Source organism: Nicotiana tomentosiformis, chromosome 11 (genome assembly GCF_000390325.3).
Source record: "Nicotiana tomentosiformis chromosome 11, ASM39032v3, whole genome shotgun sequence".
Lineage (NCBI taxonomy): Eukaryota > Viridiplantae > Streptophyta > Magnoliopsida > Solanales > Solanaceae > Nicotiana > Nicotiana tomentosiformis.
The window spans coordinates 8674172-8693860 of NC_090822.1; the positions used below are offsets into that span (position 1 = coordinate 8674172).

Consider the following 19689-nt stretch of genomic DNA (forward strand, 5'->3'; position numbering starts at 1 on the left):
TTTAGATTTGCGCCGAAAATCCTACATTTGCGAGTACAGTATTCTCGAACAAATGCGACTTCATCATAGACTCAAAAACAAAATTTCTGATTAAGAATCAAGTAGTACTTATTAGGGGTGTACATAGGTCAGGTTGGTTCAGATTTTGCAATTACCAAACCAAACTAATTGTGCCGGGTTATTAAATCTAAGGACCAAACCAATCCAATAAACTCGGATTTTTTAATCTCGGGTTTTCGGGTTTTTTCGGTTTTTTCTCCGGTAAAATCTTTGTAGTACAAAACATATAACTTGTGCTCCAAATATTTCTTTAATCATAGTGAGATACAACTATATAAGGTATTTTTCAAGAAAATAATATAAAATATGAGATGTGTCATGGCAATATCCTAAAATATTCAACAATAAAGATAATAAAATCACGTAATATAAATATTGCTAATTAAAAAGCCATAATAAAAATAAACATAATCTAAAAGTACTTAAGTCATGCTAAAATAAGTAGACTAATAAGGGAGTATTAATTACATGACTAAACGCTAAAAAAAATTAAAAATAGGTTATGCATTTTTATTTAAAACATTGCAAAACAGAAAATAGATATTCAATACATTGCCATTCCTAATATTAAATTGAATGTCTTTTGTCAGTATTAGTATTGATTTGATTTTGATTTGGGCTTTTGTTAGTATTATTTGAGTTACAAATATTAATGGCTATAAAACTTATTGGAACATTCAAAAGTTCTAAGTCCAACCTTGAAATAATACCTTAAAAGATAAAATTATGAAAAAGTTTAAAAAATATTTATAAATTACATCACAATAAGTATATTTATATATTAAATATATCTAAAATTTCTATAATATATTGTCGAGTTGGTTTGGTTTCGATTTGACTTTCTTTAGTTAAAACCAAACCAAACCACTTATGTTCGAGTTTTCTTTTCCAATACCAAATCAAATCAAATTGAAATATAATTAATTTTTTTTCTCAGTTTGACTCGAATTTTCGGATGGATACGATTTGAAGATTTCATATATACACGTCTAGTACTTACACTCCAATACCCCCTCCAATACCCCCTTGTTGGTGGCTATAGTTTCATTAAAACACAACTGACATTTCAGTCATCAGTTTTAAGAAAATTTGTGACATTGGTTTGCGGACCATCTAAAAGTTTGCCATCTCATACCATGCAAAATTAACAAGAATAAAAAAAAAAGTACTAATAATAATGCATCAAAAATATATAAAAAGAACACAAGCAATATACCCTCTTTTAATTTCTTCAAAGAAGCTGAAATTCTTCAAAATCATAGAAGAGAAGCAACTAAAGGTATAATGACTACCACTTACAATCTTTTCAATATTGATAAGATTATTGACACATATATTATATATTAATATGGTTGTAATTAAGCAGATTAATATTTTGTTTTAATCATCTGTATTCTCATTTCTCAATTGCAGGTCACCACTTCGACAAAATCCTTGTAAAAACATGCTTTTCTCAATTATTATTTTTTTCTTTTGTGGTAAAAACAATACATTTTGAGAAAAAATGCCTGCATAACCATTAATCTTTCTAGAGAATCACTTTTAAGATTTTTACTTTTTATATTGACTCAGAATTTAATTTTTTTTAAAAATTTTAGTGTTTCGTATTAAACATACTAAATTTAGTTGAACTCGTGCTTCTTGGTTTGAGAAAAAGCACCAAAAACAAGAAGAATAAAAAAGAAAAGAATAGAAATAGGAAGGAAAAATATAGAGTTATTTTATTTTAAAAGTGACTAAAGATTTTGTTTTCTTTTTCTTGTATAGTATAATGTATGAAACATCAGAATATCACAAAAGGATTTTCACATCAACAACTTGTACTCAGCAAATTGATTCACTTGGGAATGTATTATATGGTGCTGGATCTGATCTTATCAAAAGTGAGCTTGGTGTTTATGGGGAGAAATTTTTTGGTTCAAGTTCTGCCTATGTTCAAAGCAATGTAAGATTTAAATTTTTTGATTTTAAACTAAAAGATGTGTATAGGAAAGGGAACTTGGAGCAACGATAAAATTGTCTTCGTGTGACTTATAAGTCACGAGTTCGAACCGTGGAAACAACCACTAATGCTTGCATTAGAGTAGACTGTCTACATGCACCCCTTGGGATGCGGTCTTTCCCGAACCCTGCGCGAACGCGAAATACTTTGTGCACCGAGCTGTCAAACTAAAGATGTTTACAATGTACTAAAATCCTTGAATCTTGTAGTTTTAAACAAGTCATGTGAAATGTTGGAGTTAAAGACTTACTAAATATAAAAAGTAATTTTTTTTTAAGCAGACTAATAAAGAAAGTAAGACATATAAATTAAAACAGAAGGATACTATTTTTTAAAAGAAAAAGAAAAATAGGTGTAGTTAATATTTTCTAAATAGTAAATTTTAGAGTATGGATGTTGAATTTGGATGAAATTATTGTACTGTATTTTCCATTTTCTAATTTATTTGCAATTCACAGATTAGCAGATACATTTCGAATCCTCAGTACTATTTTCAAGTGAATGAAGAATACGTGAAGAATAAACTGAAGGTGATTTTATTCCCATTTCTTCACAAGGTAAAGACTTGAACATTTTCAGTATTATAAGTAAATTTGTTTGTGTTGGAATTAATATCAGAGCAGAACTTTAATCCTTAGATTAGTCCATTCTCATTCTTGTACATCCATTTGCAAAATTCCGTCCTTATTTTATGTGATACACTTTGACTGGTCATAGGATTTAAGAAGAACGAAAGGCTTTTGAAACTTGTTGTTTACAATAAGTTATAGATAATTATATAGCTATAAATTATCTCATTAAAAATAAAATGAAAAGTTTAAAGTTAAATTATTTCTAAAAATAGAAAGCTATTTTTTTTGCGGCAGACTAAAAAGGAAAGTGTATTACAAAAATTGAGACGGGTGAAATATATATATTAGTGTCTTGCTTGGGGTACATAAGGTACTGTATTTATAAAATTCCTGAATTTGTCTATTTAATTTATTTCTCCTAAATATGTTTTTATATAGGGACATTGGATGAGAACTGCTGATTTGGCTGGAGGAGAATTTTCATTTAAACCTCCAATTTATGATATTAATGCACCTGATTTGTACATTCCAATTATGGCTTTTGGTACTTATTTGGTTCTTGCTGGCTACTTCTTGGGCATTACCACCAAGTAAGTTGTTTAAAAAGAAATTCCATGTTTATATGTTATAGATTTAACTTATATACTCTAATTAAAAATTCAATCATATATAAAGATGATTTTCAACTAAGAATAAAAGATCTTTATGCAAATAGCCGGCAGGATTTTGGGTGAAGTATACAATAGCCCTCAAAGTCGATGGTCTTAAATTTTTGTCCCTGTTTGCTTTATCGGCAGAACTTCAAGTTAACAAGTGTTTCCTTTCGCTCACCCCGTGAGCAACAGTTTCAACTTGTGACCTTGAAGTTCATAGAGTAAGCGGGTGCTAAAATTTAAAGATCACCCCTAAAAGTGCCATATTTATGCAATTTTAATATTTTTTGGAGCCGGTATACATAAATTATACACTAATTATATACGGTTATAAAAATTATACATAAATTATAAATATATTATGCATCCGTCGATTATTTTTCGTTTAAGCGGTTGAATAGGAGATTATTTAGGTTAATTCTTCAAAATAATGTGCATTTGTTGCATTTCAAGCTTCTCATCGGTCTTTTATAACTGAATTTAAGTTGTATACATTAACAAAATAAATCCCTTTTACATTATCAGTACTATCGGTGCACTTGTGATCGATAGTAGGTTATTACCATTTTTACTAGATCAAAATGCTTATCATAAAAAAATATCTGCAATTTGATCTGATAGTACAAATATTTTTGACATTGTGTATCACTGCATAGATATTCTTAATTAGCGTATAATCTATGTATATCGGCTAAAAAAATAACTAATGAATCCGGCGGGCTATTTGTATAAAGATTCTAAAAATTTATCTGGAATTGTTTTACAAGTACTTGACTGTGCAAATATTTTTAACGATGTACGTCAATGCATCAAACTTAAACGATATATTAGTGGTCTGACTTGCAAATATTCTCCTAAGCAAACGCGCCGGTGCATATATCTTAAACTCATTCTGTTTTTGTTGCAGATTTAGTCCAGAAGCTTTAGGTGTACAATTCACAACAGGACTACTTTGTTGGCTTTTGCAAATCCTTTTACTTGAGGCAACATTACACTCTTTAGGAAGTGGAGAAGTGCCACTTCTTGACATGGTTTCCTATGGTGGCTACATTTTTGTAGCAGCATCAGTCATTTTAATTGCTAGGATTATTTGGGATTATGCATTTCATTTAATTACATTTTTTGAATGCTTTTGCATGGGAATTTTCTTAATAAAAACCATGAAAAGAATCCTAATTGCAGAAGTTAGGCGCTTTGAGAAGCATTCCACTAAGAGAAATTACCTTTTGCTTTTCATGGCTTTGTCTCAAATTCCTTTGCTTTTTTGGTTGGGAAATGTTGGTGTTGGAGCTAAGTGAGAGCAGAGGCGGACTCAGGATTCGGCGATCGCGGGGCACTATGATATTCAGTATAAATTTATCAATGCTCATAAAGATTGGTACGGGGGCCTATGCTAATATCTGACTAATTTTTGGAGACATTCGCAAGTATATATGGAATTTTTGTCGAAATTTTAGGGTACTAGTGACCCCTTCAAGCTATAGTGTAGGCCCTTATTTGAATGAGAGTTTCAATAAACTTATTGTAATTCTGTTGCTTTACATGAATGTAAAAGGGTTTGAGAAAGAAAAAGGAACATCAATAAAGGATTAGTCAAATGATACTTGCTGATTATGATTATGTGATTTTGAGTAAGTTGGGGTCATTCTTTAGCGGGTTTAACAACGATGGATTTACTGTTTATTTTTTCTAAATCGGTATACATAGATTATACACTATTTATGCATGAATTATATACTGAGTATGCATAGATTACACATTGATCATGCATGAATACCGATCAAAATCCGTGGGTATCCTTTACCGACCAATACTTTACCGTCCTCTATCTCGATCGGTTTTCGGTTGATTTTTTTTTTCTAACTATTTTTGACCTGTTTTGTTAGTAAACTGAGAAACATAACCCTACCTTAAATCCATAATGTGATTGCCAATACAGCCAAATAGTAACATATTCCATAATATTTAACATTAAAAAACTATCACATAAACAAGTGCAGTACTGAAATATCACAAGTATTGCCTCGTCCTCATTCATTACGCAAAAAATTATATTTGAAATCTTTTTTTATCTGATATCTTAAAAAGTCTCTCTACCTTTATAGGGTAGGGGTAAGGCTGCGTACACACTATCTTCCCCAGACCTCATGTATAGAATTATTGTTGTTGTTGATCTTAAAAAGAATAGTACAAATATACCATTATATAGAAAAAACACAATGAACTAGGCATATGAGAAGGAAGTAGATATGGAAGAAAACGAATTAAAAAGAAAATTAAGATATTAAAAAAATATAATAGAACTGCACCTATCTTAATCTTTACTCAATTACTTTACATAATAGTTGTAAAAAGATTTGAGAAAGGAAAAAGATTAGTCAAATGATATCTGATTATGATTGCCTGAATTGGAGAAAGGTGGGGTCATTCTTTAGTGGGTTAATTTTAAAAATATTTCAATACTATAAGAAAGAAATTAAATTGTGAATTAAATGTCACTATGTGCAACAAAATCCGATTATGTTTAGGTGAATCTGTAAGGTTAATTAAAAAAATTCAGATTTAAGAAAATTTGACCTTTAATTCAAAAGGCAAAATGATTTGAACCCCACTATAAATATATTCAACCAAAAATATTTTTTCAAAAAGAACTCAAAAATGCATCAGCAAATGACGGCCATTACAAAGCACTTGATTTTCTTCATTTTACTTCTTTTTATCATCTTCCCTGCTCATGAATGTAAGTATAATTCATAAAATCCTTTCTTTATTCATTTTATATTTCCATTCTACTTACAAAATAAAATGAAAATTAACCACTTAATGCCTCCAATCTATTTAGTTATAATGACTTGTTTATTCTTTTTACAAGACGTTTGTCAAAAAGTTGATTTAATGTTTTATAAATAAGCTTTAGAGTAAAAATATTGTATAATTGAAAGATATCATTAACAAAAAAAATTTAAGTACTATAGAATCCTGCATTAACTAGGACCGACTAAATTCATATTTGCGTTGGAAATTTTCACATTTGGAGGTAAAGTGCTCTCTAACAAATTCAATTTTGGAAAAATAAAAATGACATTGTACAGCCGCTCTCAAATTAATGGCCGAAATAAATAAATAAATAAATATATATATATATATATATATATATAATTTTATTTGGTTAAAAGTATAAAAAAAACCTTTAATTTTCTACCTAGTACTCGAACTCGAAATCTCTGATTAAGGAAAGACGAATACTTACCACTCTAGCATAATATAATATTTATTGGTCATGATAATGAAATTTGTTCGAACTCTAGATGCAGTTGATTGATTGATTGATATACCTTCATATAGTGACTTACATTTTTTTTAATATATATTTTAACATAGGTGAAGAAGCAAGCAGGAGCATAAATCTAAGGACTAAAAATATAAAAGATGAGAGACTTTTTAGTCCTGGCAAATGTTTCAATGTGCCATCAGAAGGAGGATGGTGTTGTGAAACAACTTCATTGTGTTATGTTCAGAAAGAGAAATGCTTGCACCGTTGTCCCCATTTTCCTCCTCTAAATTAGCATATTCCTCTTACCAAGAGTTTTGTTAAACATTTTAATTAATCCTCATGTTTTGCCAGTTTGTAAGTCGTATGGAGCTTTCATTTATCATTCATTTTTAACATTAATTAATCTAATAGACTTCAAAGAGGAGTTTCAATTTTCTTTCCTTAACATTGATCTAAGTTCCAGAAATAAATTATATCTTACGCCTTACTAATATGTCTTTATGGATATTTAAGCCTTGTATATTGACATTTATCGACATTTTTCTCCACTTGTGGGATCAAACTGAGTATGTTATTGTTATTATTGTATATCGACATTTAGATGCGCTTAACCATTTCCATCCGCAACGATTAGTTTACTATAAGAACATCTAGAAAAATTCTTACTTATTGTACACTATAAGGAAAGAACCTCGATACAACAGCAACAACAACAACTCAGTGTAATCTCACAAGTGGGGTTTGGGGAGATTAGTGAGTACGCAGACCTTACCCCTACCCCGAGGGAGTAGAGAGGTTGTTTCCGAAAGACCCTCGGCTCAAGAAGACGAATAGAGACAATAAATCAGAACCATCAACAGAAATCACAGAAATAATACCTGCAACATAAAAACCAAAAAATAGATAAAAAGCAATAACAATAATAAGTAGGTAAGGTCCGGTACTATGAAAAACGAAAGAATAGTATGGACACAATATTACCCACTAACAGTCTAAGACAAAGCCCTATCAGTCTAGTCTCTCACCCGGAATGATGTAGAAAAATGCTCAACTACCTCTTAACCTACAACCCTAATGCTCGACCTCCACCCCTTACTATCAAGGGTCATGTCCTCAAAAATTTGAAGTCACACCATGTCCTCAGAAATCTGAAGCCACACCATGTCCTGCTTGATCACCCCTCCCCAATACTTCTTAGGGCGCCATCTACCTCCTCTTGTACCAGCCAAACCCAACCGCTCACACCTCCTTACCGGGGCTTCTGGGCTTCTTCTCTGCACGTGCCCGAACCATCTGAGTCTCACTTCACGCATCTTGTCATTCATAGGAGTGTAACGATCCGGCCAGTCATTTTGAGAGTAATAGCCCCGATCCCCTATTTATTGTTTCCCCCGTACCTTTTTCTGCTTAGGTGACTTGCCGGGAGGTTTTGTTTTTGGTTTCAGAGTGTTTTGAGATACTTAGTCCCTAAATGGAGGTTTAAGCCTTAGGATTTGGACTGTAGTCGGAACTATATGAAGATGACTCCGGAATGGAATTATGTCGATTTTATTAGCTTCGTTCGGTGATTTTGTGTTTAGGGGCGTGTCCGGTTGTGTTTTGGAGGTCTGTAGCTTATTTAGGCTTGAAATGGCGAAAGTCGAATTTTTGGAGATTTTGACAGGTAATGGACTTTTTTATAACGGGGTCGGATTCTAATTCCGGAAGTTGGAGTAGGTCCATAATGTTGAATATGACTTGTGTGCAAAGTTTGGGGTCAATCGGACGTGGTTTGATTGGTTTCGGCATCGGTTGTCGAATTTGGAAGTTTCAAGTTCTTTAAGTTTGAATCGGAGGATGATTTGTGATTTTAGCGTTGTTTGATGTAGTTTGAGGGCTCGACTAAGTTCGTATGGTGTTTTTGGATTGGTTGGTATGTTTGGTTGAGGTCCCGGGGGCCTCGGGTGAGTTTCGGGTGGTTAACGGACTTGGAATGGAAGTTGAGAAATTTCTGAAGTTTGGCCTTTTGCTGGTATGATCGCACATGCGAGGGTATTAGCCGCAGGTGCGAGGCCGCATATGCGGTAGGTTGAATGCAGGTGAGAAAGGGGTGAAGATCAGTAGAGGTCGCATGTGCGATGGCTTCTCCGCACCTACGATAGCGCAGATGCGGACCAATGATCGCAGAATCGGAGACAACCAAGGTTAGTCATTTTCGCAGGTGCACCCACATTTTTCGCACCAGCGGGCGTGCCGGTGCGAGCCTAGGATCCGCAGGTGCGGAAATACTCGGGCAGTGTTTAAAACCGAAAGGCTTCGTGATTTTTGTTATTTTGGACTTTGCAAACTCAGTTTAGGGCGATTTTTGAGAGCATTTTCGAGGCATTTCTTGAGGTAAGTCCCTTGTGCTTATTTTTTATCAATAATCTTGCTTTCCCATTTATTTTTTTACCTAATTAGTGTGTATTTAAGGTGAAATTTGGGAGTTTGAGGGTAGGGATTTGGAAAGTCTTATTTGTGGATTTGAAGGACCATTTGGTGTCGGATTTTAGTAAATTTGATATGGTTAGACTCGTGAGTGAATGGGCTTTCGGATTTTGTGACTTTTACCCGATTTCGAGACGTGGGCCCAGGTCGACTTTTTAGGATAGATTTTGAATTTTTTATTAAGATCTTGATTTCATTAATTAGATTAGTCTATTATAGTTGTATTTATAATATGTAATTATTTTAGCTAGATTTGGGCCATTCGGGGTCGGATATTCGTGGAAAATGCATTGTTACCGATTGATTGAGCTTGGTTCGAGGTACGTGGCTTGTCTAACCTTGTGTGGAAAAACTCCCCATAGGATTTGTACTGATTTGATATATGAGCGCGGTGTACGTGAGGTGACGAGTACGTACACAGGCTAATTGTGTAAAAACCTGATTTTTCTACTAAGTAATAACCTGATTTCTATCTTATTTGAGTTTCATCAGCATGTGTAGTATCCTGCTAGATTAGAATAATATGCCTACTTGCCTTAACTGTTTACTTGAACTACGTGCAACATGTTTAGTGAATTTACATGTCTTTCCTTAACTGGTACTTAGGTTGAATTATAGGATTTCGTGTCGTAACTATTGAATTATATTGTTTCGCTGCATATTTACTTTGGGACTGTGGAACGGTATTCCGGGAGATCCCCATGTACTGCATATTTACTTTGGGACTACGGAACGGTATTCCGGTAGATCCCCATATACTGCATATTTACTTTGGGACTAAGGAACGGTATTTCGGGAGATCCACCTGTCTTGCATATTTATTTTGGGACTACGGAACGGTATTCCAGGAGATCCCCCTGCACATTTACGTTTGGGACTACGAGATGGTATCTCGGGAGATCCCCTGTTGTATTCTGTGTACTGAGCTGTTACCTTCTATGAATTCTTTCTTGTTAAATTTCAGTCTTTATTTTACTTCGATATTTTCATTCTTGCCTTGCCTTATTATTAATTATACCAGTAGGGTCTTGACCTGACCTCGTCACTACTCGACCGAGGTTAGGCTTGGCACTTACTAGGTACCGATTGTAGTGTACTCATACTACTCTTCTGCACATGTTTTTCATGTGTAGATCCAGGTTCTCTTTATCAGCCGCACTATCAGTGAGTCGGGACAGCTTTGGAGACTTCAAGGTATATCAGTCGCGTCCGTAGACCTCGGAGTCCCCTTCTACTCTTCCTCATGCCCAATAGCTCCAGCTGGAGGGCAGACACCTGAGGCACATGTTCCTGTACCAGCCCTCCAGGAGACTCTAGCCCAGTTTCTGAGCATGTTCAGCACCTTAGCTCATGAAGGATTGATTCCACTTGCCCCTGCCACATCTCAGGCCGGGGGAGGAGCACAGACTCTCGTCGCCAGTACTCCAGAGCAGCGGGTTCAGGTCGACCAGGTTCCAGAGATCGTACCAATGCAGTCGGTAGCTCCACCTCAGCCCGAGGTTAGGGCAGCATCTTCTTAGGTGGAGCAGCTCAGACTTGAGAGGTACAAGAAGTACCACCCACCTACCTTCAGTGGATTGGCTACAGATGACGCTCAGGGTTTTCTGGAGGAGTGTCATCGTATTCTTCGTACTATGGGCGTAGCGGAAATGAGCGGGGTTTCTTTTACTGCATTCCAGCTTAGAGGAGCAGCCTATCAGTGGTGGCATGCTTATGAGTTGAGTAGTCCGGCTGAGGCAGCTTCACTTACATGGACTCAGTTCTCAGACATATTTTTGAGAGAGTATGTCCCTCAGAGCCTCAGGGACTTATGGCGCGCGGAGTTTGAGCAGTTGCGCCAAGGTGCTATAACTGTGTTAGAGTATGCAGTTTGCTTCAGTGATTTGGCCCGACATGCACCGGCCTTGAGGGACTCCACCCCAGCATCCGGATTAGTATGTCCAGGGAGTTGGAGATGGATATTTCTTATCAGCAGGTGGTGAGTATTGCCAGGAGATTGGAGGGCATGGTTGCTCGGGATAGAGAGAAGAGGGAGGCCAAGAGGTCTCGAGAGACTGGTTATTATTCTAGAGCTTGTGTCCCAATAGCTCGCCATGGTAGGGGTTATGTGAGCCGCCCCGTTCATTCAGTTCTTCTAGCCGCCAGTGGTGTTCCAGTCCCTTCTAGGCCCTAGGAGCCTTATTATGCACTGCCAGTATCTAGTGTGCCTCCTGCACGGGGTGTTCCTAGCGGCCAGTCCAGCAGACCTGGCTCGAGCCAGTCACAGCAGCCACGCCCTCCCAGAGCTTGTTTTGAGTGTGGCGACACTCGCCATATGGTGAGGGATTGCCCCAGATTTAGGAGGGGTGCACCTCAAGAGACTTCTCAGCCACAACGTGCTCCACCATTTCCTCAGGCTATGATTACAGCACCAGTTGCCACCCCACCTGCTCAGCCAGCCCGAGGTAGAGGTCAGGAAGGTAGAGGTTGCCCTAGAGGGGGAGGGCATGCCAGATATTATGCCCTTTCTGCTCATACATAGGCAGTCGCTTCTGATTCTGTCATTACAAGTATTGTCTTAGTCTGTCATAGAGATGCGTCGGTATTATTTGACCTAGGCTCTACATATTCTTATGTGTCCTCTTATTTTGCCCTATATTTGGGTGTATCTCGGGATTCTTTGAGTTCCCCTGTTTATGTGTCTACTCCTGTGGGAGATTCTCTTTTTGTGGACCGCGTGTATCGGTCGTGTTTGATTGCTCTTAGTGGTTTTGAGACCAGAGTCGATTTATTATTGCTCAGCATGGTGGACTTTGATATTATTTTGGGCATGGACTGTTTGTCGCCCCATTATGCTATTCTTGATTGTCACGCTAAAACCGTGACATTGGTTATGCTAGGTTTATCACGGTTAGAGTGGAGAGGTACCTTAGAGTATACTCCCAGCAGAGTTATTTCATTTCTTAAAGCTCAACGAATGGTTGAGAAGGGGTGTGACGCGTAGGGCTGCTTATCGGGCGGATCGGGCGGTTATATACTCTTAACGGTTTGGTTTATCGGTTATCGCCTTTTAAATGTATTAATCCACTAGCCACCCGATAAGATATCGGGCGGATTGGTATCGGTTTAGCTATTATCGGGAGGTTTATCGGCCTAGTTCAATCTGTATTACAGAGGACTATTTTGGTCCTTCATGTTATAGCCTATTAGTTGTTACACCAAAATTGATACCTCTAAACACTAGAGAAATCTGCTAGTGCCCACTGACGCTGCTTTCAGTTCACTACAAATATTGGAGCAATGGATGCAATTGCACATGACGCACATACCATTTTCATAAAGATCACATCAATACTAATTTAATATGTAAAGATCTAGATAAAAAATATCTAAAGGAAAAGCTGTAAAGATATTTAATTTACACATGCTTAAATCACTATTTGCTAGTACGTGATTAATCCATACACAAAAATAACAAAGAGTACAAAACTTTATACACATATTTACACATGCTTATTAATCACTAATTTACTATCCATATATAGTAACCACTTGAAATCTTAACTGTTTTATAATAATGATGAATGAAGATTCTATTAACACTTAACACTTCCTAACATGGCAATTAGCCAATTACACCTGTCAAAATGAGTCCAGAATACAACTAGAGATAAAATAAAAATTTAGACATAAAATCTATAACAATTGTAGACATCCACAAAATACAACTGCTGCAACTAACGCCTTACAGTGCTTCAATTTCTGCAGCTTCAAAGTTCAAACAACAACCTAAGAGTCTTTGGAATCACTCTGCAATGGTAGAACCATTTGCATTATTAATAGCATTCAAGAAATAACAAACTGCTAACATCCAACAACCTAGCACTATATAACTCAGATGGTAGTAGGCTTGAAATATGACAGCTTAAGTGCACAAGACTTTACAAAATGAGATCAATGAGTTTGCAGATACACCTTAAAATTTGAGCTAATTAGTATAATTATATAAAATGTTGATCTACAAATTCATGTTTGTTGTTATTATATTAACATATTAATTAACATTGTATTACAATTCGAATTCTTACCAGATATATTAACACTACACGTCAATTACGGAAGGGTCTTTTCCATCGCTGGCTAAATCTAAAGAAAACAAATTAAAATAATGAGTCGTGTGATAAATATAAGCATATCCACAACACTTATATACAACAAATATAGTAACAATATTATTACCTTGTTCAAGCTGCTCAATTTTATTAATATCTTCTTCAACACTAACAGGTTGTTTTAATTTTTCATTTTGAAGCCAATCTTGAAGACACACTAGAGCTTGCACCAATTTAGGAGTTAATGAACTCCTAAATAAATCAAGAAGACGCCCTCCCGTACTAAATGCACATTCGGATGCCACGCTTGAAATCGGAACTGCTAATACATCACGAGCCATCTCTGCAAGAACAGGAAATCTAGCTGAGTTCAATCTCAACCAGAGAAGAACATCAAATTCTTTAGTGTCATCCTCAGTTTCTTCACCAAAATATTTATCTAACTCTGTTTTAGTATCCACACCTCCACTCCCACTTTTATATTTTTTTTATATCTTGCATTAGTGATTCCAAAAGTCCTGTATTTTGGGTGCTTACTTGACTGTCAGAAAGCTCGGAAGTAGAAGTGTCCAATGAAGAACAATCTGAAGATGAAGCAAGCATGACACCTTTTGAGCTGGACTTTACATACTCACAAAATAATAAAGTCATGTACTTCTTCACTTCTACTTGTATAGTTTCCCCCGGATCTTCACCAAACATCTTTACAAGTGCATAACTAACTGATTCGAGCTAGTAACGTGGATCCAAAATACATGAGATGAAAACTATCTTGTTCATTTTCCCTGGATCACCCCAATACTTATTAAACTTTTTATTCATCTTCTTTGCCATTTCACTTAAAACTGTATCTTCATTTGCTATCAATTGCTTCAAATAAATAGCAACCGCATAAATTTCAAGAAAATAAATATTCGATGTAACAGAACGTGATCCAGATATTTTCAAAGTAAGAAGATAGAAGATTTCAAGAAACTTTGTAATTCCTTTTACATTCTCCCAATCACTACTCAAAAGTTCACATGTAGGAATTCCAACTTCAATATAAGAATGTCCAAGATAATGTCTTAGGCCAATTTCACTAGATGCATAATGTGAAAATGCACTTTCAAATTCAACAGCCCTACGCAACATCAAGTAGGTGGAATTCCACCTAGTTGGAACATCCAAGCACAAAGTTTTTTTACAATTGAGTTGTTTATCATCAAAACATTCTTGAAACCTCTTCAACCTCGCAGGAGACTGCCTAACATATCTCACTGCATGCCTAACACGTTCAATAGACACTGAAGATTCTTTTAAACTATCCTGGACCACAAGATTCATGATGTGAGCCATATATCTCACGTGAAGGTGATTACTGTTCATCAAATTAGTTCCCATTTTTGTTAATTGCTTAGACAATTCTTTTACTGTCACATCATTGAAGCTTGCATTATCAACTGTGACAGTGAAGATCTTATTTATCCCTCACTCACGTAAGCACCTACCAATACCATTTGCCATATCTTTGCCTTTATGACTAACAATAGGACAAAAATTAATTATTCTTTTATGCATATTCCATTCACTATCAATCCAATGGGCAGTGATACACATATAATTGATTCTTTGTATAGAAGTCCAGGTATCAGTGGTAATACATACTCTTTGTTTCGTTTCTATAAAAGGCCTCTTCAACTTTTGCTTTTCTTCATTAAAAAGATCAAAACAATCCCTAGTTACAGTACTACGGGAAGGGATCCGAAAATAAGGTTGCGCCACTTTCATAAAGTCTCTAAAACATTCTTTCTCAACAAAGCTAAAAGGAAGCTCATCAACTATTACCATACGACATAACGCCTTCCTACACTCTTCTTGATCAAATTTCCAAGTAACAACAGCTACGTCACCCTGACTACCCCCCGGAACGGATTAAAAACCTAAATTTGATTGTTTTTTATCAACAATAGCAGGGCGTTTAGGACATTTAAACATATGAGAAAGAAGTGTCGACATACCGTCTTTGGTCTTAAAACAATACTCAATAAAGCAATAGTCACATTTTGCTTTTGTACTCCCTTTGGAAGTAATAATTTCTGTAAAATGATCCCACACAACAAACCTTTTTTTTCCTTTTTTTGGTTATATTTGACTCCGTTGTTTTAGATTGGCTTATTGCATTTGAATTAGAAGCCTCACTTTCACCCATCATCTTATCACTTTGTATATTTTCAGCCATGCTATGAGTCACTACAACAAGAAAAGAAAAGGAATGAAAATAACCATTTCCTTAATAGATATTTAAACAAAAACTGTCAAAATCAATCTCAAAACAGCACAAGGCAGAGAAGGCAACAGTTGGAATTTCAACAAGAAAAGAAACTTACCATCTGCTTCTCTGAGCTCTAGCTATGACGACAGGGAGAGGCGAGACGACGAGTTGGCGAGTTGGCGAGAGGGAGATAGTGAGTCTGTTGCTCTGGCTGCTGGGTGTAATACTGAAATTAACACTTTTAGACGTTAGGGTTTCTATTTCTAAAGTCTCAAATCTGAATGCCTAATAGAGTATTGGTAAAGAAGGGTACTGGACAAGTGGACAACTATAAAGAAACACTTTTAAGTTTTAACACTTTTGCTTGTATGATGCCACGGCCCACGATAAGAAAGGGATTTTTATTACTTATTTAATATACATATTACATATATATTCTTAACGGGTTAACGGATTATCCGTAAAGAAAATTGAATAATCCGTCCCCAAACCGATAAGTCGTTAATAAAAAAAAGTTAATCTGTTCCCCATCCGTTAAACCGTTAACCCGATACCAATAAGTCATTAAGCTATTTTTGCGGTTCGGTTTTGAACACCCCTAGTGACTGACGCATATCTAGCTTTTGTGAGAGATGTCAGTTTTGATACCCCTACAGTTGAGTCAGTTCCAGTAGTGAGGGACTTTCCAGATGTGTTCCCAGCTAATCTTCCGGGCATGCCGCCCGACAGAGATATTGATTTTGGCATTGATTTGTTGCCGGGCACTCAGCACATCTCTATTCCTCCATATCGTATGGCTCCTCCTGAGTTAAAGGAGTTGAAGGAGCAGTGTCACGACCCAAACTAACCCTTGTCGTGATGGCGCCTATCGTGGAACTAGGCAAGCCGACTCATTTCTAAAACAAACCGATATTTTAATTTCAAAGATAATTTCAATGCTATTTAACATAAAACCTTCATACAGGAGTTCCAATAAAAATAAAAGTGCTAAAAATAAAAGCCTGATATCGGGGTGTCACTAGTCATGAGCATCTACTACAATCTGTCTAATAATATCAAAGCTAACTCAGCCTGAAAAATAGTTAAATACAACTAGAGGAAGATAAGAGGGAGAAGAGCAGGGGATGCAGTCGCCAAGCAGCTACCTTGTTATCCCCGAGAAAATCTGCAACCAAAATAATCAACAACCGTTACCGTGTCCAGCTACACCTGGATCTCCACACAAGGTGTCGGGAGTAACGTGAGTACGCCAACTCAGTTAGTAACAACAATAAATAAAGAATGAGCAGTGGTGACGAGCAATAAAGCATATAACATTCATATAAGGAAATCTCAGTAAAATACCACATGCTTTTAAAATGAGGATTTGAATCAAAACATCACGTTTAAACCTAGTTCTAGTAAAAATCATTTAATATTTTTCAACAGTTTTCAAATAGAGGAAAAATGCAAATGTGAGAAAAATGATGAAATCATAAACAGCCCCTCGGGCAAAACATCACTCGTATACAGCCCCTCGGGCAAACCTCACAGTCACTCATGCCACTCGGGCATACCTCACAATCACTCTTTGTCACTCGGGCATACCTCACAATCACTCTTGCCTCCCAGTCACTCAGCACTCGGCACTCGCACTCAGTAGGTACATGTGCTCATTGGGGGTGTGTACAGACTCCGGAGGGGCTCCTTCAGCCCAGGCGCTATAATCTGCACGGACAACTCACGTGCTATAATAATAAAGTATGTTGCAGGCAAGCAGCCCCGATCCACACTCATCCTCACAATCAGGCCCTCGGCCGATATCAAACATGCTGCGGCGTGCAGCCCGATCCCATAAATATGCAACATGCTGCGGCTTGCAGCCCGATCCCATAAATATCCTCACAAATCAGGCCCTTGGCCTCACTCAGTCATAAACCTCTTAAGCCACTCAGGCATTTCAGTAAAACAGGGCATTCGGCCCAAAACATTTATATGCATCAAAATAGAGTCATAAAACTGAGTTATGCGGTAAACAAGTATAAACATGACTGAGTATAGATTTCAATCGAAAACAGTGAGAGGATAGTAAGAAAAGGCCCCTAAGGGTCCAAACAATACTGGCACAAGGCCCAAACATGGCATTCAGCCCAATTTACAGAAACTCTTTCTAAAACATATAAGTATCATATAGTTTCAATGAAGTATGCAACTTTATAGTTGCTACGGGACGAACCAAGTCACAATCCCCAATAGTGCACGCCCACACGCCCGTCACCTAGCATGTGCGTCACTAAATATAGTAGAATGATACAAAATTTGGTGTTTCGTACCCTCAGGACTAGATTTACAATTGTTACTTACCTCAAACTGGTCAAATCTCTACCCCGCAATGCTCTTGCCTCTGGACTCGGCCTCCAAATGCTCCGAATCTATTCACAATCAGTACAATACCATCAATACGCGCTAATGGAATGAATTCCACAAGAAAAACTACAAAATTAGACCAATACCCGAAATTGGCTCAAACCCGGCCCCCGGGACCACGTCTCGAAATCCGACAAAATTCACAAAACTAGAAAGCTCATTCACTCACGAATCTAACCATACCAAATTCATCAAAATCCGACATCGTTTGGTCCTTCAAGTTCTTAAATTACTCTCCAAAAATTCCAAGCCCTAACCCCTCATTTTCACTAATTACATGATTAAATAACGGATAATTACCATATATACGAGTATTAGGGCTCAAGCAACTTACCTCACTGATAGCCTTTGAATCACCCTTCAAACATCACTCCAAAAGCTCTAAAACCTGACTTGAAAATGGTGGAAATGAACCAAATTCGCGAAGGGTTCTATTTATGGTTTCTGCCCAGATGTTTCGCACTTGCGGGCTCGTTTTTCGTGCCTGCGGGGCCGCACCTACGGTCAAGGCACCGCATTCGCAAACTCCACTTAATTCCCCAGCTTCTGCACCTGCACTCCAGGCCTCGCACATGCGGGCTCGCAGATGCGGCCAAAGCCTTCGCGCCTGCGCTCCAGCCTTGGCCTCACATTTTTCTTCATTTGCGCAGGAAATTCTAGCGCCTACGAAAGCGCACCTGCGCGCTTATACTTCGCTTCTGCGAAGCCTACCCAGCATTCCCTTTTCCGCATATGCGCCCCAGGTTTCGCACCTGTGCATTCTGCCTAGCCCAGCATTGCCCGCACCTGCGAACTTCCCACGCGCACCAGCGGCCTCGCACCTGCGACTCTTTCTTCCGCAGGTGCGGAAATAGCAGTAGCAGCAACTTCAGCTGCATTTTCCAACTTCGACAAATCCATTAACCACCCAGAATCATCCCGAGGCCCTCGGAACCTCAACCAAAAATACCAACAAGTCATATATCAACATACCAACTTAGTCGAACCTTCGAATCACTCAAAACAACATCAAATCATCAAATTACCCTCGGATTCAAGCCTAAGAACTTCTAAATTTTTAAATTCGGCAACAGATGCCGAACTAATCAAACCACGTCCGAATGACCTCAAATTTTGTACACACATCACAAATGACATTACGAACCTACTCCAACTTCCGTAATTCCATTTCGACCCTGATATCAAATTTTCACTGCCGACCGAAATCGCCAAATTTCTAATTTTGCCAATTCAAACCTAATTATACCACAGACCTCCAAATCACATTCCGGACGCACTCCAAATTCCAAAATCACCTAACGGAGCTAACAGAACCATCATAATTCAAATTTGATACCGTTTACACATAGGTCAACATGCGATTGACTTTTTTAACTTAAGGTTCTAAATAAGAGACTAAGTATCTCATTCCACTCCGAAACCACTCTAGGCCCGAACCAACTAACCCGTTATATCATAATATAGTTTAGAGCATAAATGAAACAGAAAATGGGGGAAACGGGGCAATAACTCCCAAAACAACCAGTCGGGTCGTTACATCCTCCCCCACTTAAACATATGTTCGTCCTCGAACATGCCGAGAGTTGTTCCAAAATCCAAGAAATGGCTGTGTAACTTTCTCATGCATATACCCGGGGGTGATCCCACGTCACCCTATCCCATGCAGGTTCGATAGCACAGCATAACTGAAATTCCTCAATTCAACCTAGCCCACAAGCCTTCGAATCAAATTTCCGACATCCGAATTTTCTTATAAGATCAGAAGTTCGTATCTACATACAGTATAAGTCTGAACAAGCTGTACCAAAAGTCGTAACCATAACTCAAATACTCAAATTCAAATACCACATAGCTCGAATGCTCGAAGCAATGATTTCAAATCACAGTATCGACTCAAATCAACCCAGTGCT

At 37.1% G+C, this 19689-nt stretch overlaps 3 protein-coding genes across 4 annotated transcripts in view; 1 reads left to right on the forward strand and 2 right to left on the reverse strand.

Annotated features, from left to right (window-relative positions):
- LOC117273584 (UPF0057 membrane protein At4g30660-like) overlaps positions 1 to 6104 on the reverse strand; it is a 148424-nt gene extending 142320 nt beyond the window's left edge. Inside the window, exon 1 of the mRNA XM_070188172.1 lies at positions 6094 to 6104. The gene's annotated coding sequence lies outside the window, so the exon portion shown is untranslated. The remainder of the gene's footprint in view (positions 1 to 6093) is intronic.
- On the forward strand, positions 1246 to 4907 carry LOC104087543 (uncharacterized). Of its 2 annotated transcripts, XM_070188224.1 has the most exons (6): positions 1252 to 1339; positions 1474 to 1496; positions 1828 to 2005; positions 2521 to 2619; positions 3073 to 3224; positions 4195 to 4907. In XM_070188224.1, exons 3-6 carry the CDS (start codon positions 1832 to 1834, stop codon positions 4583 to 4585), a joined length of 816 nt encoding a protein of 271 aa, XP_070044325.1. In that variant the 5' UTR covers positions 1252 to 1339; positions 1474 to 1496; positions 1828 to 1831; the 3' UTR covers positions 4586 to 4907. The 2 variants fall into 2 exon arrangements, with proteins under 2 accessions (XP_070044326.1, XP_070044325.1); XM_070188225.1 differs by lacking the exon at positions 1474 to 1496 and having other exon boundaries at positions 1246 to 1339.
- A 7004-nt stretch (positions 6105 to 13108) lies between the features above and the next one.
- On the reverse strand, positions 13109 to 14501 carry LOC117276066 (zinc finger BED domain-containing protein RICESLEEPER 2-like). Its single transcript, XM_070188750.1, has 3 exons — positions 13874 to 14501; positions 13246 to 13482; positions 13109 to 13152 (listed from the first exon to the last, which is right to left on the reverse strand). The coding sequence occupies exons 1-3, from the start codon at positions 14499 to 14501 to the stop codon at positions 13109 to 13111; spliced, it is 909 nt and encodes a 302-aa protein (XP_070044851.1).
- Between the last annotated feature and the right edge of the window lie 5188 nt (positions 14502 to 19689).